At 37.8% G+C, this 23,894-nt stretch overlaps 1 protein-coding gene across 1 annotated transcript in view; it reads left to right on the forward strand.

Moving 5' to 3' along the window:
• The window catches only part of LOC5574790, a 123,229-nt gene extending 105,846 nt beyond the window's left edge, over positions 1-17,383 (forward strand). The window contains 5 exon segments of the mRNA XM_021841311.1: positions 6,593-6,840; positions 6,901-7,095; positions 7,156-7,522; positions 15,904-15,929; positions 15,992-17,383. Of these exon segments, the coding sequence (XP_021697003.1) occupies positions 6,593-6,840; positions 6,901-7,095; positions 7,156-7,522; positions 15,904-15,929; positions 15,992-16,286 (1,131 nt within the window). The 3' untranslated portion in view covers positions 16,287-17,383.
• Positions 17,384-23,894: the final 6,511 nt, after the last annotated feature.

A 23,894-nucleotide genomic window follows, 5' to 3' on the forward strand; every position in this document is an offset into this window, starting at 1 on the left:
TTTTAAAACGACTCTCACACATGTTCTTCAACAATTTTTCTAAACATTCTTCAAAGATTATAGTTTTTTCCCTGATGATTTCTCCAAAGATTGCGCTAGGAATCCATTCAGAGACTCGAAGAACGTTTGAAGGTCAACTGTCAGATTTTTTTTTCAGTAGTTTTAAACTGATTTCTCCAGTAATTTTCATAAGGAATGCTCTGCCTATTCTCACTGGAATTGCTTTAAGAATTTCTTCTAGAGATTGTTTTAGTAATTATTTTACCAATTTATCCGCTTTCGAAGTTTCCTACAGGAATTCTTTCAAAACTGTTTTGAGATTTTTTCAGTTAATCTATCAAGAATTCCTCCACAAGTTTCTACTCGGATTTTTTTCTCCAGAACTCTAACGATGTTTCTTTCAATAATTCCTATAGTTTTTTTCTTAGAAAATTCTCTCAGGGATTCTCCAAGGATTTCCTCAAGAGAATTCGTTTAGAGATTCTTCTAATCATTTGTCCACCAATATCTCCAGTTGTTACTTCAAGCGATATTCGACAGTTTTTTTCTTCAATACATTGAGGAAAAACTCGTTTAGGGTTTTTCCAATAAATTCTATAAGGATTGTTATACTTCAGGAGTTCCTTCTTTGATTTTACAAGTAATTACTTAAGCAATTTCCACAGTGATTCCTTCGAAAATTCCTCCGCAGATTCTTCCAAGAATCGCTCCAGAAATTCTTACAGGATTTTTTTTCGGTAGATGCTCCTAGAATCCACCCAAGAAATTTCTAAATATTTCTCCTGAAAATCTTACAGGGATCACAACAGACAAAGTAGAGCATTCATTGGTGATTACTTTCAGATTTTGTTCTGAATTTCCAATTGGATATTTTATTCAGTAATTCCTCTAATAATTTCTGCTTTTTTTTCTTGATAACGCCCTGAAGCATTTTTTGGAGAAATGCCTGGAAGAATGTCTGGATAATTTTACTGAGCATTAGATTGCAAAATTTCTGGAAGAACTTCTCAAAAACATCCGAAAGAATCTCTGAAGCTAGCCGTAGAGCAATCTCTAGAATAGTTCCTGGTAGTATGCTTGAAGAAATTTTTGAATGAAATCTTGAAGAAATCACGAGCGAAAATATTGAAGAAAAGTTTCTCTAGGAAAAATTTGCAAATTATGTCTGAAAGATTTCTAATAGAGCTGATCAAAAATCTTGGAGGAATTCATAAGTCAAATTAATCGGAAATCATCGGATGAAAACCTGGAGAAATTAAAATTCTCTCAAAGCATTCCTTAAGAAATCTCTGGAGTAATTTCTGGAATAGCCTCAAAAGAATTCCTAGGAAATATGAGTTACCAATCGAATTTTTGAAAATGTTAAAAGAATTCCTGATTAAATTTCCTTGATATGTTCATGAAAAATCTTTAAAGGAATCTCTTGAAAAAAAAATGCTCTTTGATCCTTAAAAATATCCTACACAAGAATCTTGCTGAAAATTATTTGAAAATCCGTGGTTTCCTAAGATATTTTCCGAGTGATTCCAATGTGAACTTTGAGCAAATGCCCAAATTATTTTCTGATGAAATTCCAGGAGAAAATCATTAAAAAAATACCTGATTCAATTCACTGAGAATCCATTGAAGAAGTTCTGTCTCCACAAATTCCTTGAAAAGCATTTGGAAGTTTGGAACAAATATTTTGAGGAATCTGTAATGGAATTCAATAAAAAAAACTCCCTGGAAAAATTCCTCAAAGTCTCGAGACTTTAAAACAATTACACCCAAAGTAGGCGACAAACCCCACCTATTCCCTCCCCCCTGGAGGCGATTTTCAGTCCTAGAGGAGGGGGCGTCGTTTCCGGTTCGTGTTGTGCGAGGGCGAAAAGGGCGTGTTCAGTCGAGGATGAATTATAAAATGGTGAGCTCGTTTTATGCTTATGATAACACATTTTTATTGTGACAACGCTACGTTTATGTAATTTTCAAACAAACCATGGATGGTTCGTCATTTCAAGTGTCGGCATAATCTCTTATTCATGTTTTGTATAATTTTATTTCTTTTCGCGTCATTGTTAAAACTAACCTTTGAATAGTTCGACATTTTGAATGTCGACGTATTTTCTTAATCTCTTAGGGGGATTAGGGGCATAATGAACATACGGGGCGAAATGGACACCCCCTCAATATCTGAGAATATGCATACTCTATCAAAAGTTCATTCACTGCATGAAATCTGTATTGCATCTGAAATGTATGACGGTATAAAAATATATTTTTTGCTTCAATTTTCCTTCAAAACTTGACTTAAAGTTTTTCTCAGTTTCAAATTGGCACATAAGCAAGGCCATCGAAGAATCTATTTTTTGAGCAAAGTAACGAACCCATTAAGGTTCTTTTTAACTATTATGATTGAGGGAGAGTCCATCAACATATCGGAACGATTGACAGTCATAGAATATATTGGAATCACTAAATTTCATGCATGTGTTCATTTCGCCCCGATACCTTTTTACCCGCCTTGTTTTCGACCCAATTTTCTATCTCGCTTTTCTGACATATGTTATGATTTTTATCATCATGAATGAATATAGCATTAAAAACATTGCCATTTTATGGTCTTAAAACGAACATTTCCTTAACGTGTCCATTATGCCCCTAATTCCCCTACCAATATATTTTCACTGCGAGACAAACACGCAGAACTAGTTTAAAATAAAAGTCGTATTTTTACTGCGTATCCATGTATCTCATCACCGACCACTACAAACACCCTTTCCGTGGTGATTGTGGAGATGCAGAGGTATTCTCGGTCTCTAAAAGCAACAATCACTACACACTAACATTCCTTCCGCATTCCAACTGACTGTAAGGACTTGACCGGCGCCGTTTAATTGCTTGAAGGATTCGTCAATGGTTTCACTGTCGACCAGAGATTGTTCATGAAGCTCCTCCATGAATTTTCTCAATAGATTTCACTAGCGATTTTCCTTCAATGAATAAAATTCAGTATTTAAGATCAAATTTCTGAAAGAATTCGTGGAATAATGCTTGCAGACAGACTAGCGTAAATTCTAGATTCTCCAGAGACTTATAAGCGACTCTTACAAAGGTTCTTCAAGAATTCCTCCACAGATTCTTCGATAACGACTTTTTTTGGAATGATTCCTACAGAATATCTTCAAGAACACATTCAGAGGTTTTCTGGAAACACCTCCCAAGATTCTTTCACCAATTATCTCAGGGATTCATTCTAACGATATCTCAAAGGTTGATTCAAGGCGTTCTTCCAGTATTTTATTCTCGATATTCCTAAGCAGTCCAACACTGGTTCTTTAAATAATTTTCGCAGAAATTCTCCCAGCAATTGCTCTAGAGAATTCTTCCAATTATTCGTTCAACAAATTTCCGATTGGTCATCTAGGTACTCTTCCAAAGTTTCCTAGCCATTTTTACAAGGATTCCTCGAAACATTCTCCTTTAAGAGTTCTGTCAAGAAATGGTTCTGAAATTCTACTGGGAATTATTTCGGTAAATTCTACAAGAAATTTAAGTTATAATTACAAAAATTCCTCAAGAAATAGTTACGAGGATACATACAGTATTGGATATGACATTTGCAAATTTTTCGATTTTCGATACAAAACGGTCAACTTTGGAAGCTTAGATCTCAGTTATTTATAGACCGATTTGAATGACGTTTTTACAGCACGTCTGACGTAATTTGAATTTTAACATATATTTTTGAGAGATTTTTCCAATCACAAATTCAAAAGCAATAACAGCTTGAATAAAGCGTTTTTTTTTTTTCTTGACAATTTTGTATAATTTACGTAACATGAAAAGTTGAAGTAATGGCGTTATGCTTATTATCTTCAGCAAAATTGTAGATTCAGGCAAAATTGTAGACTCAGACAAAGATTCAGGAATTAAACCAGGGATTCCTACTGATTCCTCCAAAGATATGACGCTTCTCTTGTTTAGTCAACCATTTCGATAGCTTCTTGATTATTCTTATACAAATTTATCCAGGATTCTCAATTTTCTGAAGTTTTTTTCAGAGATCCTCGCAGAAGTTCATCAGGTAGGAGTTTCATTGAAACTTATCTTAGGATTTCCTTTAGCATAAGATCTCGTTTTTTTTTTGTCATTCAGGAATTCCTCTAATAATCTCTGATTTTTTCTCTGCATTACCCTTGGGAAGTTAGTGGAGAAATGCTTGTAAGAAATTCTGGACAATTTGGACATTTGTACAATTTCTGAATGAAATCAATTTCCTTGAGGCTATATGAAAATCTCCCAGAAAAAAAATATCAATATATTTCTGAAAGAGTCTTCGGAGAAATCCTGGAAATATTTTCAAAAACAATGCTGATTAAAGTCTTGTAAAAATATTCAAAAATAAGAAATTCCTTCTTTATCCGAGTGTTTAGAGTCCGCGGCTACGAAGCAAACACATGCTGAATGTGTCTGGGTTCGATTCCCGGTCGGTCCAGGATCTTTTCGTAATGGAAATTTCCTTGACTTCTCTGGGCATAAAGTATAATCGTACCTGTCACACGATATACGAATGCGAAAATGGCAACTTGGGCAAAGAAAGCTCTCAGTTAACAACTGTGGAAGTGCTCATTGAACACTAAGCTGAGAAGCAGGATTTGTCCCAGTGGGGACGTAATGCCATTAAAGGAGAAAACAAGAAGAAGAAATTCCTCTTCAAATATCTTAAACAATTCCTGGAGATATCCTTAGACAACTGGTAACCTCTCAAAGAAGTCCCGATCAAATATTATAGAGGAAATTCTAGGAAAAGCTCATAGGAGAATCATTGGATGAATTCATGAAAAAAAAATGTTGAAGAATCCCACGTTTTTTCTGAGAAAATCTTACGAAACATTTCTTAGAAATCCCTGAAGTGATTTCTGATGATATCTTTATAGATACCTGATTGAATGTTTAAAGAAAAAATCCTGAACAGAAATCATGGAAAATGGGAGCTACTGAGTGAAAAGACTTACTGGATAATTTCCTGGAGGGATCCCTTGATTTTTTTTTCTGAAAAAAAGGAATCTTAAAAAAAAAGTAATTTTAAAAAAGTTTTAATTGTAGAAGGTATTTTATACGAAAATGTTGGTGTAATTCCTTGAACAATCCGTAAAAGAACCACAGGATGAATTTCTGAAGAAAATTTCCCAGTTAACCAACTTGCTGTAATGTGAATGTGTAAGAAGAATTTCTCAGAAGTGCCCTCAGAGAAATATTTAGTCGGTCGCCATTTAAAAAAATGGAATGCCTAGAGAAATCCTGAGCACAATTCTTCAAACATTACTTGAGAAATCTAGAAGTTTTGAACCCAACTTAAAAAAATATAGTCGTCGCGCTGTTGTATGTTGTACAACACTGCTGAAAAAACCTCGGTATTCGTTCATAACAGCAGCGCGGTGGTTCTGACGGTGGCAATCCACGTGACAACTGGCAGGTTAATGGGAAAACCTCAAGACTAAGAAGTGCTTGTTCCTTGAAAAATTTCTTGAAAAGTGCCTGATTGAACTGAATGACTTGAAGTAAAAAATGATGAGCTAAAGCTAAAGTAACAAAAAATACTTCTTTCGACCTTTTGTCAAGAATTTAAAAGAGAAGCTTGCAAGACTTTTTGTGGATAGAGAAATCTAGTGGCCACCGCTGTTGTTCAGCAAGCAGAAGGTCATGGGTTCAATCGCAAGCCCGCCCCTCTACAGTTGTATATTTCACATGCTTCTATATTCTATTTTTAATCTATCAAACTCAAACTATTCGTGCATAGCAAGAGAGACGGTCAAGTAACCATTTCCCGTATTCTTCCATCATTCATCCCATTCTTCCATCATTCATCCCATTCTTCCATCATTCATCCCATTCTTCCATCATTATAGCTCACCTTTCCTTACGCCTGATATATAGGCAGTCTGCTAACTTTTATATCCTGTAATTAAAGATTAAAATAATATGTTAATCTGTCCACAGTCCGGGAAGCCTCTCTCTTTTGCTCCTACAACAACCAGTATTTATAGCTCAGAAATCCCTTAGGTACGAACAAGTAAAAGGTACCAGAGTCATAAGGCAGAATAAGGAATATCATTCGAGATAGGTAGACATGACACTAACGAAAAAGCAAACCTCTCTGCCATACAATGACCATGCCTCTCATGAACTGGCGTAGATGCAGGGGTATATCCGGTCTACTGTGGGCAAGTTTTAAATGTAACATCAATTCCTCCACCTTCCTCAGAGCTTTCTCCACCTTCCACAGAGCTTTCTTTGCCTAAGTTGCCATTTTCGCATTCGTATATCGTGTGGCAGGTACGATTATACTCTATGCCCAGGGAAGTCTCTTGAAAATTCGTAGTTTGGCTTCGATTCATCTTCAGCATAAAGAACTCTTTGGAAAAAATAAGTTTCTGGCTGAATTTCTGAAGTAAACTCCGTAAACATTCTTTGAAAAAATATTGTTATAATGTCCTAGGATAGAGTTAGTAGAATTCCAAGGAAGCATTATCCAACCAAAGAATGGATTACTCTTAAGAGTGATTAGAGATCTAATCTTATCTAATATTTCAACAAATTTCCTTTTTAGTCCGCCCACGCTGTGCTCCAGTTCCAGGACCAGGGCAAGCAGGTCTACAAGGTGAAAAACGTCTCGCTGAACACCCTGTGCGAAATGTACAACGCCACCGTCAACCCGATGAAGGACCAGCTCAAGAACGTGTACCGACGGGACCAGAAGTACTGGGCCCGGAGGCCGCTGACCCGCGACATGCTTCTGTACGCCGCCGGAGACGTGCTGATACTGATCAACGAGCAGCTGTACCTCAACATGGCCACGTGAGTGATTTTTCGATTGTCGCCGGTGTTTCCGAATCTGATTTATGTATTCCTATCTAGATCGATCAAGGCGGAATTCCGCGAGCTGCTCGCGGAGCTGTGCACTGAGCAGATTTTGATGCTAATCCGCCCAGTGGACGTCAAGATGCGCAAGAAGCAGCGCAAGGTCCGCTCCGAGATCCAGGACCTTAAGGTGAAGCTGAAGGGTGCCAGCAAGAACGTGGTGCTGAGCAATCGCGAGATTCGGTTGTTGAGGTAATTTTGGTCGGAGTTTCCGAAAACCTTCAAAAACCAAAAACGCTCAACCCTTTTTAGGTACATGGACCTGACGGAAGACGAAAAGGAAAAACTTCGCGTCTCCTACAAAGTAGCGAAGAAGCTAGACAAACTGGAGAACTTCGACCGGGACCGTGGCGATGCGAGCGATTCCGACGATGATTGCGACGTCATCGAGCAGGACTACCAGAGCCTGGACAGCATGCCGTCGGATAACTCGCTACCGGGCACAGGAAGCAGCGGAGGACCGGGCACGTTTTCACCGAAGAACTCCGAACCGCCGAGCTTGACCGAGTCGATGCAGCTGATGGACGAAATCCTGTCCAACACCACCATGGACCGGATGGCCAAAATCGACAAGCTGGAAGCGATCCTGTCGGCGGCGACCCTACTACCAAACGATCAGGTGAGTGTCGCGCGTGTGCGTTTTTTTTCTTGCTTTTGTTTAACGGATTGGATGGAGGCTGGTTCGGTTTGGCTGATGGTTTGAATTTGCACAATGATTGATTGATGATTGACCCTTCACAGGGTGAATTCTCTGCACAAATCAACATACACTTATAGCTTTTGCAGTACTACACAGTGCACATGCACACATTTTCCCAAAGTTGTACATAGTTTATGGCATATGGTGATGGAGCTTTCGCTTGAGAATGGATTTAACTATAGTTTTACTATGAAGTTCGATACTGTTAGAATAACTAAATGATTTCAAGAAAGAATCTTTGGAGGCATTCATAGACATCATAGACAATGATAAACTCCTGCTAAAAGGAGGGCAGACATTTCTGGAATGCATAGAAAAGTTCCTAGAGGATTTCTCATTAAATCTCTGAGAACTTCCTTTGAAGAGTTTCTGCAAATATTTTGTAGAAATCTCTTGAGACATTTCTGAATGGATCTTTGTAGGAATTCCGAAATTATACCTGGAACCTAAGAGTATAATTCTTGTAAGGATTTAATCCTTCGTACTCCTAAAGAAGTTTCTGTAGAAAATGCTAGGCAAATTCTTGTACGAATCTCTATAGTTGTTTATCGTGGAATCTCCATAGGAGTTTCTGAAGAAATCTCTGGAATCTGGAAGAAGCCATGTACAAATATTTATCATTGATCAATGTTTTGGATAAACCATTGAATTAATTTCTGTAAAAAGCTGTCCAGAAATCCCGAAGGAAGTTAATTCAAGATGAATCCTTAATAGAGTTCCAGGCCTGAGTTTTTCGTGGCATTTTTTGAAAAATTACGAAAGAATTTACTGGAAGAATTCTTGAACGAATTTCAGTAAAAATTTATAAGCAATTCGAAAAGCGAAGTTATTATTTTTTAACACAATGAATTACTATATAAATTGTTCCAGGATACGTGAGTTCATTCAATATATCTTACAAGGATATCCTAGAATCAGATTACTGTTCTAGTGTCCTAAAATAAATACGTACTTGTAGAAATCATTGCAATTTGTATAATAATTCCTAGAATCATTGATGGTATCAGGAACATCTAAATCAGTATTAAACTTGATATTTGCAAATCAATCTAGTAGCTCGTTGATGTTACAAGATCTTTGCAAGATAATACATTTTTAAGTATATTTTTGTTGTTTGATAATTATTGTCAAATCTCTCATTTTTATGTCTTGTGAGTGCAAAGTGTAGATAACCAATTATTGCACTGCACTTGCTTGCACACTCTGTATATTTCCATCTAGGTATACAATGAAATACAGATAATGTTGATCGCCGATTTGGTATTTCATAAAATTATCATCCATTTCGGCAAAAGTTCCAAACATGAATAATTCGTTTTCTTCTAGTTCTAATGAGAATACTAAGCTAAGAAGCAGGCTTTGTTCCAGTTGAGTTTTCAAAAAATAAAAAAAATATGATAAAGCAATTATTATACTTACTAGAATTAAATGGTAAATTCATTCCAGACAGTAGCTAATTCAGTTTTATAGAGAACGGAGCATTTCAATGTCTTGGTAACATCTACGCAGAGGCAACATACGTACTTCAACATCCAAAACAACATCAAAGCTTTATACGGATAGCGTGCAACTGGTGCATTTAAGATACATGCAAAAATTGGCAATCAACCCTATAAGTTTCGACTATCACTAGAACCAATTGCTTATGAAAGGGACATGCTTGAGCTTATTTGCGTACTTTGGTCCCTGGAAGAATCGCTGGAGTTATTTTTGGAAGTATACCGGAATATTTTATCAGATTTTTCTAGGGTGAACAGCCATTTGACATAACGATCGTTTGGCATAATGTACGTTTGGCAAAATCATTGAAAACTGAGTTGAAATGTTTTTTGAGGATACTGCCCTTTCCAATTACCGCAATTTGCTGATTGTGCGCACCATTGACAACCTGACAATACCGATATGTTTTTGGTATTGTAATTGCTAACATTTTCATATTTGATTTTCCCTTCTTTTGATCATAGGCTGTTCTTTCTAATTAAGTTGTTAAGCTAGTGGTTTGCATTGTAACTTCCAGAGGGGTGCTACCTGTGCTAACCGTAGTTTGTTTGCTTATCTCGCAGGAAACCGATTTCAAGATGCACATTCAAAATACTTCACACAAAGCTTCTGTAGTTTGATGCAAGCAATCAGACAATTAAATCAGCTGAAAAGATTGTTTCGGACCGTATGTTAGTTAAAAATATATTTCACTAAAATACTAACAAACTTACGCATTAATCAGACCATGTAAAAGTTTTTTCAACAGTTGATAGTTTTTGTGTCACGTAAAATGTATAGCATTTTTTAGCGTGACGAAGTAATGGCCACACACTCCTAGGCATACTCGGATCATATTATTCATTTAAATTTTAGCTTGACAGCAGCCTGGCTGCTTGTTGATATCCAGTTCGCACCCCCTGAGAGTAACTACTAACATTTTCATTGATAACTAAACTTATCTTTTTTTCAATGTGAGCAGTAAAAATTTTGTTTCAATGTTCTTTACCTCCTGACACCACCTACGATACGAGCTGATCCTTATCAGCTAGTAGGTGGTGTCTACAGCAAGGATATTTAGCAGATTGAGGGCTACCTGGAGCTTAAAAAATGTAATTGAGAATTTATCTGCTAGATGGCGCTAGTAACAATTTCCTTCGGTTGTGTGTATCTTAAGATCCTTATCAATTAAAAGGTTGGTGGCTTCGGCATACCCAAGAAACATTTGCCTATTTTATAATCATTTATTAAGCAATTTTTCTCAACTGCATACTGAATAGTTGCTTTATTATATTACTTTTCAGCTGCTACGCACACATTGTTCAAGCAAATCTGGCGAAATTATTAAGCTTCTTATCATTTAGTGACTATAATCATATATTGTAATGATGTTTATTCAGGTTTCACTTAGCTTAATAAGGATTGATGATTTAACAACGCTAGTTTAACAAACTACATTATTGCAGTTTAATTCAGCATCATGTTGAACAACATTTTTATTATTTCCAAGTGAAGCCTTTGTTCAGGCGTTGTTCACACAAATTTGGAGAAGTTATAAAGCGTCTCGTTGTATATTGACTTTATTCTACAACTTCAAAATCGCTTTATAAGCATTCATCTCAGCTTTTATTCAACTGCCACAAAATTGATTGAAAACAAATAAATTACTAAAAATAGCTAACACTGTATACATCAACTGCAGTGTATAACCTTTACCATGAATTAATAACCACACTTTTAATGATTACCTGAATACTGGATTCAAACTCGAGACCTTCCCATCGTCAGCGGTATACCTTGCCATCTGCGTCATCCTTGAATTCATATATCAGCCTTCCAGTGCCCAATATAAACCTCTTGTAGCTGATTATTGATCATGCTTGAGCTTCTATTCAACAATAACTAATCAACACGTGCTATGCTGATCAACAACTGAATAAGCGCATTACTTCTGCTGCTGTTCAGTACTGATGCGAGCTGAACTCAGTCGGCTATTTATAGCGCACAGTGAGAAAATTTATTTCAATGCTGGTCAAAAATAAAGTTTATTCACAAAGTAAAAACAGTCTGAAATGATTAATCGAATTTCATAATAAGTTTTAACTTGTTAAAACTTTAATTGAATTGTTAATCTAACTATACTAAAATTCATTTATTAAAAGTATAATATTTCTACTAGGTTAATATTTTAATTATTTGTCGTACTTTTTCCATCTGTTAAACATTATACAAATATAAAATATATTTCAATCAATAATCCTATGCCAGAAGACTGATTCAAAATATTTTCTAAACATAATTAAATATTGTATTGAGAAAGCATCAGTTATTATTGTATCCAACATGTTTTTATATATTAGTAAGTTAGTGGCGAATTCGCCAAGGGCGAAAAAGCCACCCAAATAAAGATAAATAATAATAATATTAGTAAGTTGAACATTGCAATACATTAGGAATACAACGCAATTTTTAGATATTTTGTCCATTTTTCAAAAATTTGGCTATGGTGTGACCTCTTTTGTAAGGCTTCTTTGTTGCTGAACAATGTGTTTAGTAATCGTTATTTTGGACTTCTTTGGATGACCTGCTCGGATGATATATCTATGTTGTATTAGGATTTTATAAAATACCTATTCAGCTTTTGATCATGTTCATGTTAAACATGGAAACAGCTGAAGTGCGAAGCAACCAAAACGTTAGTTCGTCTCCTGTACATCTGTTTACACAATTATATTTGTTTGGTGGAATATTGGCTCTTTAAAAGAAGGAAAAATGACTTGTTCAACTCATTAGTAAAACAATCTTGAGAAGTCGGCAGAGATTCTTTGGAGAAGTTTAATAAGTGTTGATTGCTACTATTATTCATTCCAATGAAAAATGTTGAACATTGACTTAAATTTGGATCTAAATACCATCTTCTCAGTTCTTTGTAGGGCATTTTTTCAGCTGTCATCATTATTCAACAATAATTAACTATGTATGTTTATTTGTGACACTTGACTGTAAGTTGGGTAACCACTTTCATGTAACTGTTGTTAAATTATTATTTTTACTTCGATTATGCTTAACAATGTTATGATTAGTAACTTTTTCCGATATCAATAACGTCGCAGATGATGATCACTACATATGGAAAATTTAAATTTTGATGTTTTTAATCCAATGTGATTCGAACTTTACCCTCGTTGATCCATTACGTCGCCATTACGTCCATTACGTTAATCCATCCATCGCATACACGTCTTAGATTTGATTTGAAAAACATTTGAAACATTTGAAAATAACATAAAACGACATAATATAGAAACTTAAAAGTAGATGACATAATATGTTTTGCTTGAATAAGAGCATACTCATATACTGTTATTCACATTGTTTATAAGTTTTACTAATCATGCTGGTCAACATTTTAAGTATTAGACACTAAAACTTTTGTACGATTTGTTGTTAATCAAATGTTCAATATGCTACTAAAATGATGGCTACAACCTATAGAAGCTTTTAATCAGTCTATTGTTAAACTTCTTATGTGTTGTAGAACAAAAGCTACTATATTTGCATTTTTGGAGGTTTATTCAGCTCTTATTCAAAACACAAACTGCAAGTGGAATAACAGATTTTTTATAAGCGGAAATTAATTTTATTCAATTAATGATTCAACTAAAAATTTGTTCAGCAATGGTTGCTACTATGCAGCTTGTATTAAACACGTAAGTATCTTAAAAGCTACCAATTGTTCCTTGGGATAGCTGTTCAGCAGATCAAGGACTGTCTGGACGTGAGAAGTCCGATTGAGATTTTTTTTTCGCAACGTGGCCATTCTTTGTTTTTTTAGGTTATTCAGACACACATGTCCAAAAAAGACTGTCGCGAATAACAGATGGGTTATAGTCAATGACACTGTCTCGCAGAATAGTTCAAACTATAGTTTTTAATCCGAAGTGTTGTGTCATGAAAAGTTGCAAGTTTTGTTGAAAATATTGGTGAAATTTTTTAAATGAATCAGTGAATAAATTATGAGTTAAGGTCTTCAACTTTTTCCATCATACATTTTGAAAAGCTGCCTTATCCCAATCAACCATTTGAGAGGCTCAAATGCAAAGGGGTGTAAGGGATATTTTGGTCGATTTTGTGTTATATATACCGGAAAATTCTTCCGATCTAAGGCATTTTCAAAACCTTATTGCTTTTGTAATTTGTTTGTTCTGCCATTAACCATTAGGTTTGGTTTGTGTGTGGCTTAACTCTGGCTATAAAACAAAATACTCAATCAATGTTTTCAGTAAAAAGTGTAAGAATTTATAGAACGGACAAACTATATAGTGTACTTAAGAACAAAAATTGAAAATATTATAAATTTTTGTAGTAATTCTTCGCGAAACTTCTGTAGAAGTTCACGTGAAAATGTTGTAGAAATATCTAAATGATGCGTTATGAAACTATAAGGGGACCTCCTGAACAAATTACTGTTAGTATTTTGTAAAAGTTCATTTCATCACATTCTTGAATGAATCTTTGAAAGAATTCGAGTGACATAGAGTACAATATATTTGGCACACTTAAAAGTTTAAAATACTCATACAAAAACGATGTGAATTAACCCGTATAGCCCTGAGTGAAAGCAAAATTGCTAAAACCCTCAGCGCTCAGCGAATACTTAACGGATTCAAATATTTTTTGGTCAGTATACTGGTACATATATCTTGTTTCTAAAAGTGGTCAGAGGAACTTGGTACATGCCAACTTATCTTTATTTATTTGCAATGACAATAATTTTAGTTTGCATAAATCATTAAGATCTGATATTCAACATTATAGTGAATAGCATTGCAACGTTTAGAATGTACTGGACGTGGCCACTCGGACTGAATGCCTTGAAGAACCGGCCATGGATTTGTTGGATACTAAACCGTTTCAATTCTTGAAAAGTAAAGACCAAACATAATAGTTCACTAAAATACACATCACGTTTGGCACAGATGTCTAGATACAAATTGGTCATTTTATTGTAAATTTGAGGCGTCCCGTGGACCCAAAAATGATCATTAGCAGGGTCAATCAAATGCAGGATACTTGGTTATCTAATTCAATCGTTTCTCAAAAATATAACGCTGATGCGTTTTTCTTAAAATTTCATGATCGGCCATATTTTAGCCGATTCCGGGAATTATCTGTGACATGAAATTTGCCTACCTACAAGGGCATAGAAGCATAGTACCCTTTTCAACCCGACCTGACCAAGTGACCTACTGGAATAACTGTGACCACAGGAACATTTCCGAAATTCCTTGACCACTTTTAGAAACTAGGTACATATGTATAAAACTAATTCCCAATTGGAAAATATAAACAAACTTAATAGATTGTGATATTACAATATTCAATCGGAGCATTTTGAATCATGTTTCCCAATTTTTGTGAGTTTGGTCTGTCTTGTTGTAGCCTTCGTGTGTTATAATTGATAGAGGTTATAAATCAGGTATAAAATATTAAGTAATGCAGGGATTCTTCGGTATTCAAAGCATATTTACTTTGAAATCAATCTTACACAGAGTTTAAAGTTCTGAAGCAGCTTCTGAAGTTCTTCAAAAATCAACCGGGTGCCATCTTGGGATTTGAGCTCAACACCGAACGTACGTACAATATGCACAAGCGTGTGCTAGAATAAGGGCGTAAGTCGCATAATCGATTTCTCTTCATCGATCCTCTCTTCTGCGAATAAAGGTGACAAGGTGGGGGTTTGTCAGCATTTTTTCACCTCAGGACGCAAGATTGCATTGCTGCCTAGCGACCTGAATTGAAAAATGCTAACAAACCCGTATCTTGCCACCATTATTCACAGAAGAGAAGATCGATGAAGAGAAATCGATCATGCGACTTACGCCCTTATTCTAGCACACGCTTGAGATGTCAAAATAAACTCAGGCACCTACGTGAATTTCACGTAAGTATGATAGGTAACCTCAGTAACAATTACCGAGTCATTATTTGGTGGTTATGAATGGCTTAGTTTATCTTGGTCATATGAAGTGGAGGTAAAATGAATTTGGAATGAACAGCTTCTTTTTAGGTTATATAAAACTTTTTGGAAATCGACAGTGTATTTTGCTGTGGCAAGCTAAATACTCAGGAAGGGTGTCAGAAATAGTTATTGTCGCCGAAAATTTATGGATAAATTTCTGAGCAGACAAAAAGACGCAACACATAAATAACTGCTTAGACAAAGCCTTTTTAAGCGTAATGCTCTTGAAGTAGGTAGTTCAAAGTTATAAATTGTGAACTATTCTTTGCCAATTGACCTTTTTAGCATTTGTGTATCATAACATCACTCATTCATCCATGCTGACGCTAGTTAAGTTCTGAGTAGAAGCATAAATCATCCGCTTTTGGTGCACCCTCATCATTCATCTCAATCGGTCATGGGCTCACACAGTGTGTTCAACTAGTCCCGTTTAGCAGTAGGTTTAAGGCCAAACATTGTTCAACCGCAAAAATGTTAATCTTCTGATTTTGTTTCTGCTTCTTCCCCTATTTCCGTTTTGTGTACTACCACGTACCACCAACCCCTTCGCCTACATGTTTGTCGCTCTACTCCGAAATCGGTCCGTACTACTATTGTCACACCATTTTTTACTACCACTCTTACTACTACAATACCCACCACCATGTGCACGTGTCCAACAATAAAACTACTACCCAATTTCGTACCAAAATCAAAACCAAACGAAAAAATTAAATCACACCACCGCCAGTCCTTCACTGAGACCATGAACAATTTCAATACCAATACGATAGTAGTAACTAACGATAATATTCTACAGCCGGCGAAGAAGGAGGAACCTAAGGGGTAAGTGTCACGTTCTATGCTTCCGAGGAAGAGCATCCACTATTGTTCCCTATCTCCCGCAGACGAACGCCAAAGTCCTCCTCCATAATGGTAGGACCCTCAATGGGTAACTCCATCAAACCTTCCCGCCATCAGTCACAGCACGGTGCAACTCCACCCCCGCCACAGCAGCCCAAGGCCGAAATGAAGGAAGCCGGCTGCCAAACGCTCAGCACCGGAGATATCGTAATCACGAAGATCTTCTTCAAGGAAGAGCAGGATAAGAAACCGGAAAAGACGCTCACCAGTTCGGGCAAGCGGAACGGTCTGGATGCGCCGGAGATTATGGTGCAGCAGCACAACTCCGTGAAGGCCTGACAGGGTCAACCGACGACGAATCGCTATGGAACCAACAGCGGTGGCAGTAGGAGATCTGCTGAAAACGGTGGACGATCGCGGCCCGGAAGCGCAACGGTCTTTCGGCAACAGCGAGGTGGACGATGTGAATAGTAGGTCGTTTTGAGGGAGGGTGCTTTTCGGTTTTTTGGACGGGTTCTTGTTTTCAGTATAAAGTTAGAGTGAGTTAATGTGTAGTGGAGCGGATATTAAATATCTGTTAGAACCGGAATGCACGAGCGAGAAAACATTGATTAGATGAGAGTACGACGCAAGCAAAGCGATGCAGTATGATTCTTGAAAGAGAGAGAGCGAAGCAATAATTTAAAAGGTTTAACTATAGAATCACATATTTTTAAAGAACATTTGAGAGTTGTAACCCCGTATTTATGAAAAATCCATTCGAAGAGAGCGCGTGTTCAGGCTATTAGGAGAAACCCCTTTATATCAATTGTATAATAGTAAAAGTTATTCGTAGAAAGTGAGATACTTTTCAGAGGATCAATATCAATATCATTATTTTTTTGATAGTAATATATTTAACGAGACATCAGAGAAGAGATTTTTCCAAACGAGAAACAATGTAAGCATAGCTATACTTTCTTTTGAGACTCATTAAACATTATAAACAAGAAGTATCACAGAAAAGTGGAGGATCAAAATTTTTACAGCAGATAGCTCGTTGATAAAATTTTACAGACGCTGATAGTTAACAATGAAAAAAGATAAAATTTGTATCATGCGAAACTTGTTAGATCAGAATTGCTTCCTAATATATACCTACCAATAAACAAGCATATAGGCGACACAGACTTAGACAGCAAAATCACATTCGAAAGTAGAGAAATATCTAAGAAGGAGAACTAACTAAGCAAGGCGAGCATTATTAACCTGTGGAGTAAACTGTGTTTGAACTTTGAAGCGATAGACCATACAAGAATAATACATCTTAATTCCTAACGAAACTTTACATAGCGAAGGAGAAGAAGGTTGAAAACATGGAAATGAAATATTCTAACAATGAAATGTATTGAAAATAAAAAAAAAATCGAGAAAAACACGAAAAACAATGAAACCTACTGGAGAGTGCTACAGCTTGCTTTAACTGTTAGTTATTCACTGAAAGAAACTTCATAAACAACGGTTTTGTTCTTTCCCACTTCTCATTTTTTCATCATTTATGTAGGTAACATCTAGGGTCGATGTACCAATAGCCGCATAGCTAAGAACAAATATTCGTATAGAATCGAAAAATAACGCTAGCGTCATTATTTTAACATCATCTGAAAGCTTTTTATCTTGGTTTTGTGGGAAAAATATGAAAACTGCGAAAACTCATATGTTTGCATTTATTATCGCTTGTGCCACTATAGGAATACATGTGCCTATAGTAGCACTATTTCTAATTTCTGTTCCTATAGTAGCACTAGCATCACGAGTTGGCAAAATACTAATCAAAACCGTATTTTTACAAAGCTTTCATATTTTTCCTTCAAAGTGTGGATCAAAAGCTTTCGTTTGATGTAAAAAAGTACGTAATTCATTAATTATTTCGTATAATAAAAAATAGTTTCTCTCAGTAGTGCTACTATAGGAACAGTAGGTTAACTATAGGCGCAAGGGAGCTCAAATTTTAAGCAAAACTAATTATTTCGATCATTTTTTGAACAAAATCAAGCTGTGTATCAATGGTACTTAGATAAATAGCTCCTGACCTTCATGTCTAAAATATTTTGAAAAGATTCATAACAAAACGGCCGTAAAAAGCCACTAGTGCGACTATAAGGGACTGTCCACTAAGGGAACACTGACCCTAATCAGATAACACTGAATCAACCTTGTCACGCCACAATGCTCGGTTCGTAGCCTCGGTTCTGCCCCACGCTCGGCAAATCGTTGTGCACTTGATCCCAGTGATGCATTTGAACGCGTTCAATTTGCGTTCCAAAAAAATGAACTGAACTTGGCGAGCTCTTGAGCAGAACGCGCGTTCTGTTCAGAAAATTGAACTTTAAGCAGGCTTTGATTGCTCGCTCGACGAACAAAGTTCATTTTCGTGGCGTAATTTGATTGATCGGTTGTTAAGTGAAACTTATTATTCCGGCTTTTCGAAAAATTTCACACGTTTCTCTATAATGGTATGTATTTTTGTTTTATTGCTCTACAATGCTACTTTATATAACTAAATTCATGTTTTAGGATTCGAAAACTAAACTAACATCATCGAAACGAAAACTACCTGCCAAGGAATCTGCTGCTATTATAGCAAGTCAATTCACAGATATTGAAACCCCTCCGGCGAAATGCAAGCTATGCCAAAAACATCTTTTGTCCACGAAAAAAAGTAATTTGAAGCGCCACTTAAAAGATATGCATCCGAAAAGGTTTCTAGAGCTAGGGCTTGATCCTGAAGAAGTTAGCTTAGAAGACTCTGAACCGCGACCCAAGAAAATGATGAAAGTGACAATTGAAATCGACTCCGCAGTTTTTTTGGCAACACTGCCTGCCTAGTAAACAAACCATATATTCGCGCCTCACTTTTTCCGAGTTTTCTACGTTCACTTCGAAGTAAAAAATCGCGATTCGGCACTCTGAAGCCCCAGGTAGACCCCGTGAGCACTGGCGGTCAAAATGCGGCCTCGAAAACGTCGCAAAGAATCCTTAGAAGCGAAACACATTCAAGGCAAAAGCGCGGCTTAGTGTCAGAGCATAACCTCACCGACCCGAATCTTCATCCACCCCGACCGAAAAGCCCGTGTATGGAAGAAATGTCATCCGTATCCAATGCCAATGCCAATTCGCCAAAAAGACCAACTGAACAACATCCCAGCGGCTGTACCAGTAGCGGCTCAATTCAACATAATATCAATATCACCGTGAGCAACGAATACGACCTTCTATCGGAGGAAGAGGTAGACGAGAACACCGAAGAGATGCCAATACTTACTCCAGTCATGACCACTGCGAGCACTTCGTCCAAGACGAAAAAGATTCGTATCCCGCCCATAACGGTTGTTAATCTAACAACCAAACAGCTACGTGAACTGATGTCGAAAATCAATATCGCGCAAACCGAGTATCACATGAAAGTAACCAGATCGGGAGTACAACTACTTTGCATGAGCGAAGAAAGTTTCCACAGTTCGGTCGATGCGTTGAAAAAATCCAACGTCGAGTTCCACACGTACACCCTTGCATCCGAGCAACCGGTGAAAATCGTTCTATCAGGGCTATCGTCATACGATATCGCTGAGTTGGAAACAGAACTTGCTAATCTCGGTGTAGTAGCCACTGAAGTAAAGTTACTTTCTCTCAAAGTTATTGGGCAAGAAGAAATTGCTTTGTATCTACTCCACTTTGTGAAAGGAAGTGTTAAACTAGCAGATTTGCAAAAGGTAAAAGCTGTTTTCAACACCGTAGTGAAATGGCGCTACTATGAAAGAAGACCCACAGATGCTGTTCAGTGTCACCGTTGCCAACGTTTTGGTCACGGAATGAGGAATTGTAATCTCCCTCCTCTGTGTGTTAAGTGTGGTGAAAAACATCACTCGACTGAATGCAAACTTCCGAAAAAAGCGGACTTGCAGCGAAACAACCCGAACGAAACACGGGCACTAATCAAATGTGCGAATTGCAGTGGCCAACATACTGCGAACTATCGTGGCTGTCCAAGTCGTAAAATATACATCGAGAAGTTGGCGAAACTAAGAGCAGAACGCCGGCAATCAGCGCCTCCCCCACTCCTCTTCCGTTCCTCCCAAGACCGCCCAAACAACACGTTCATTCCTCCTTCGGGTAGCTCATACGCCCAGGTCTTAAAAGATCAAACATCTGGTAATAAAGATCTATTCTCGCTTTCGGAGTTTTTAGCTCTGGCAAGAGATATGTTTGATCGGCTAGCAAATTGTCAGTCAAAACAGCAACAACTTCTAGCTCTGTTCGAGCTGACAACTAAGTACATCTACAATGTCTAACTCAGACTACTTACGCCTCGCAAATTGGAATGGGCGTTCCATTCATGGCAGGAAACTCGAGTTTTTTGACTTCTTAGAACGTAATGAAGTAGATGTAGGGATAGTTACTGAAACCTGGCTACAACAAAAACATTCTTTCCTTCATCCGAAATTTTCATGTGTTCGCTTTGACCGCACTTCTAACGATGCTGAAAGAGGAGGAGGAGTCCTTATAGCGGTTCGAAAGGGCATCAGATTTACAGAGCTCAACATCACTACCAAGATTATCGAAAGCGTAGGCATTTCGATTTGCACGTCAGACGGAAATATACATATTATTGCCGCATACTTCCCAGGAGCAAGAAGAAGATCAGTCTGGACACATGGGTTTATTCTACGACTGGCGTGAGGTGACAATTATCGGTGTCGTATAGCGAGGTGACAACTCTCGACTCGAGTGAAGTGACTCTCCATTTGATTTGCACGGCGAGTCACTTCACTCGAGTCGAGAATTGTCACCTCGCTATACGACACCGACAATTGTCACCTCACCCCAGTCGTAGAATAAGCCCAACAGTTTCGTCGCGACATCTCAACTCTCACCAGATTCACAGAGCCGTTCTTCATAGTGGGCGATTTGAACGCCCGCCATCGTCATTGGAACTGTTTAAAAGCCAACAAGGCTGGCCAACTGCTGTTTCAGGAAGCCACATGCCGCAACTTTTATATCCACTTCCCGGATTCTTTTACATTCCACCCCACGGGTCGCGGTCGTCCATCTACTCTGGATCTAACTCTCTCCAACAACCTGTTAGACATGACCAAGCCGACTACTCTTAACGAACTGTCATCAGACCATCTTCCGGTAATCTTCAAAATCAACTTATCAGCTCCAGCTACGGAGACACCACCGAAGTTCCATTGCTATGCACGTACAGACTGGTCTCGTTTTCAGCAATTAATAAACTCAAAGTTGGATCTGCTTGACCCAGCGATCACAATCTTAAGCAGCGAAGCAGAGGTTGACAATGCCATCGAACTGTTAACGAGGACCATTGTTGAAGCCGAATCTGTTTCAGTCCCTGAACTGCAGACACGTCCGTATCAAACAGCGACAATTCCCGAAAACACTCGCAGATTAATTGCATTGCGAAACAAACGTCGACGCCAATGGTATAGAAGGAGAGATCCCATCTACCGGAGTATAGTGCTATCACTCAACCAGAGAATACGCGAAGAATGCTATCAGGCCAACTTCAAAAAATTCCAGGACACGCTGCGCACCCTGAACAACGATCGAGACACACTTTGGAGAATTTCCAAAGCTCTGAAGAAATCAACCAAATACAGTCCTCCGTTGCGTCAAGAAGACAATATTATCGCTTCGTCGTCTGAGAAGGCCCAACTACTAGCCTCAAGTTTTGCTCAATCTCATGTCAATAAAATGATTGATGATCCAGAAACTGTGGTTGCGGTGAACGAGTCGATCACACACATCGATCAAATTCGCCTGGCTGATGCTCATCCGTGGTTGATTCGTCCAAAAGAAATTATACAGCTTATCCGTAGGCTCAAGGCAAAAAAGTCTCCGGGTCAAGACGGCATCCGGAATTGTGTGCTCAAGAAATTGCCTCGGAAGGCTTATATTTTTCTCGCAAAAATCTTTTCTGCTTGTTTCCGTCTTGGTTACTTTCCTGCCAAGTGGAAGCACGCAGTAGTGATCGCTATACCGAAGCCAAACAAGGACTCAACGAATGCATCCAACTATAGGCCAATTAGCCTGCTATCTGCCTTTAGCAAGCTTCTTGAGCGTGTAATTTTGAAGCGCATCGAACAACATCTTGAAACTACGCGTCTTATTCCTGATGTTCAATTTGGTTTCAAAATTGGACATTCCACCAACCATCAGCTAGCTCGACTTGTGAAGGAGATTCGAACCAACTTTTCGCAGAAGAAGTCGTCAGGAATGGTGCTTCTTGATGTTGAAAAGGCGTACGATTCTGTGTGGCAGGAAGCAATCTTGCACAAGATGCATCTTGGGAACTTTCCATCCTACATTCTGAAAATTATTCGTTCGTTCCTGTCAAATCGATCGTTCCACGTGACTGTTAACGGTCATACCTCTAGCAGACATGGAGTGCCCTTCGGCGTCCCTCAAGGTGCTGTTTTAAGCCCGACGCTCTACAACATCTTCACCGGTGACCTGGTGATGCTAGATGGCGTGCAGTACTTTCTCTTCGCGGACGATACTGGGTTCATCGCAGCGGATAAGGATGCAGGTGTTGTAGTGAACAAACTGCAAGCGGCACAAAACGCCATTGAAACTTATCAGCGTAGATGGAAGATCAAGACCAACTCGAACAAATCGCAGACAATTTTCTTCACTAGAAAACGATCCCCACAAAAACTTCCTCAGAATGAAATTTCAATATGGGGACAACAAATTCCATGGTCCGAAAACGTGGGGTATCTTGGTCTAACTTTAGATCGTAAGCTGACCTTCGCATCCCATATCAAGAACACACTGAGTAAATGCGACAAACTGACCAGAATGCTTTACCCACTGATCAAGAGACGCTCACAGCTGGATAAGAAATCTAAAATGCTTCTTTACAAGATGTTGTTTCTTCCTTCCATAACGTATGGCTTTCCTGCCTGGTTTGACTGCGCCGCTACTCACAGGAAGAAGCTTCAGGTGAAGCAAAATCGTATATTGAAGATGATGCTGAACTTGGACCCGTTCTACCCCACTGAAGACGTGCATAGGCTAGCGAAGATGGAAATTATTGACGACTGGATCCAGCGTGTACTTCCCAAGTTCTGGTTGGGATGTTCTATTTCAGCAAATCCTTTGCTAGAACAACTGGCGCGTAGACTGTGATATTAGAATAAGGACTCTAACTCTTCCTCTAACTATCCCCATTACTTTTTTGCAATTTTGAAGGTTTTTTTTGTAGTTTTTCCCTTTAATGCTAATTTGTTTTTTGTAACCGGTAAATTTGTTGGCAAACTGAACTATTGAGCTGTTGAAAGGAACTCCATATCTCAGCTAAGAAAATTATGTAACACGTTTATATGCTAATACAAACCAATAAAATGAAAATGAAATGAAAATGAAATCGACTCCAACTTTCTCACAAGAGCATGTGTAAAAATGGTTACATCCGGAGGCTTGCCGTTGTCTATTTTCGAAAAACCTGGTATTTGTGAAATTCTGACAAAAATTCAAGATGCTCTCAAGATAAAACTCAATCGCAACAACATACCGTCTAAGGTTAAGTACACAGCTGACCAATTCAAGAAACGCATAACTGAAGATTTGAAAAACAGATTCGTTTGTTTGAAGTTGGACTCAGCAACGAGAAAAGGACGGAGCATTTTGGGTGTCAATATACAATACTTGAAGGATTCGAAAATAACGGTAAGGACGCTCGGCATGGTGGACATCAAAGTTGCACAAACGGCGGTAAATATTCGTGAAGAGATACATAAGATACTTGCTAAATATGAAATCGGATTGGATCAAGTTTACTCAATAACCACCGATAACGGCGCCAATTTTGTGAAAGCAGTAGAACTTTTGAAAGAAGATCAAGTAAATATAACTAAAAATGACGATGAAGATTTCGATATAGAT

Source organism: Aedes aegypti, chromosome 2, assembly GCF_002204515.2.
Source record: "Aedes aegypti strain LVP_AGWG chromosome 2, AaegL5.0 Primary Assembly, whole genome shotgun sequence".
NCBI classification, from domain to species: domain Eukaryota; kingdom Metazoa; phylum Arthropoda; class Insecta; order Diptera; family Culicidae; genus Aedes; species Aedes aegypti.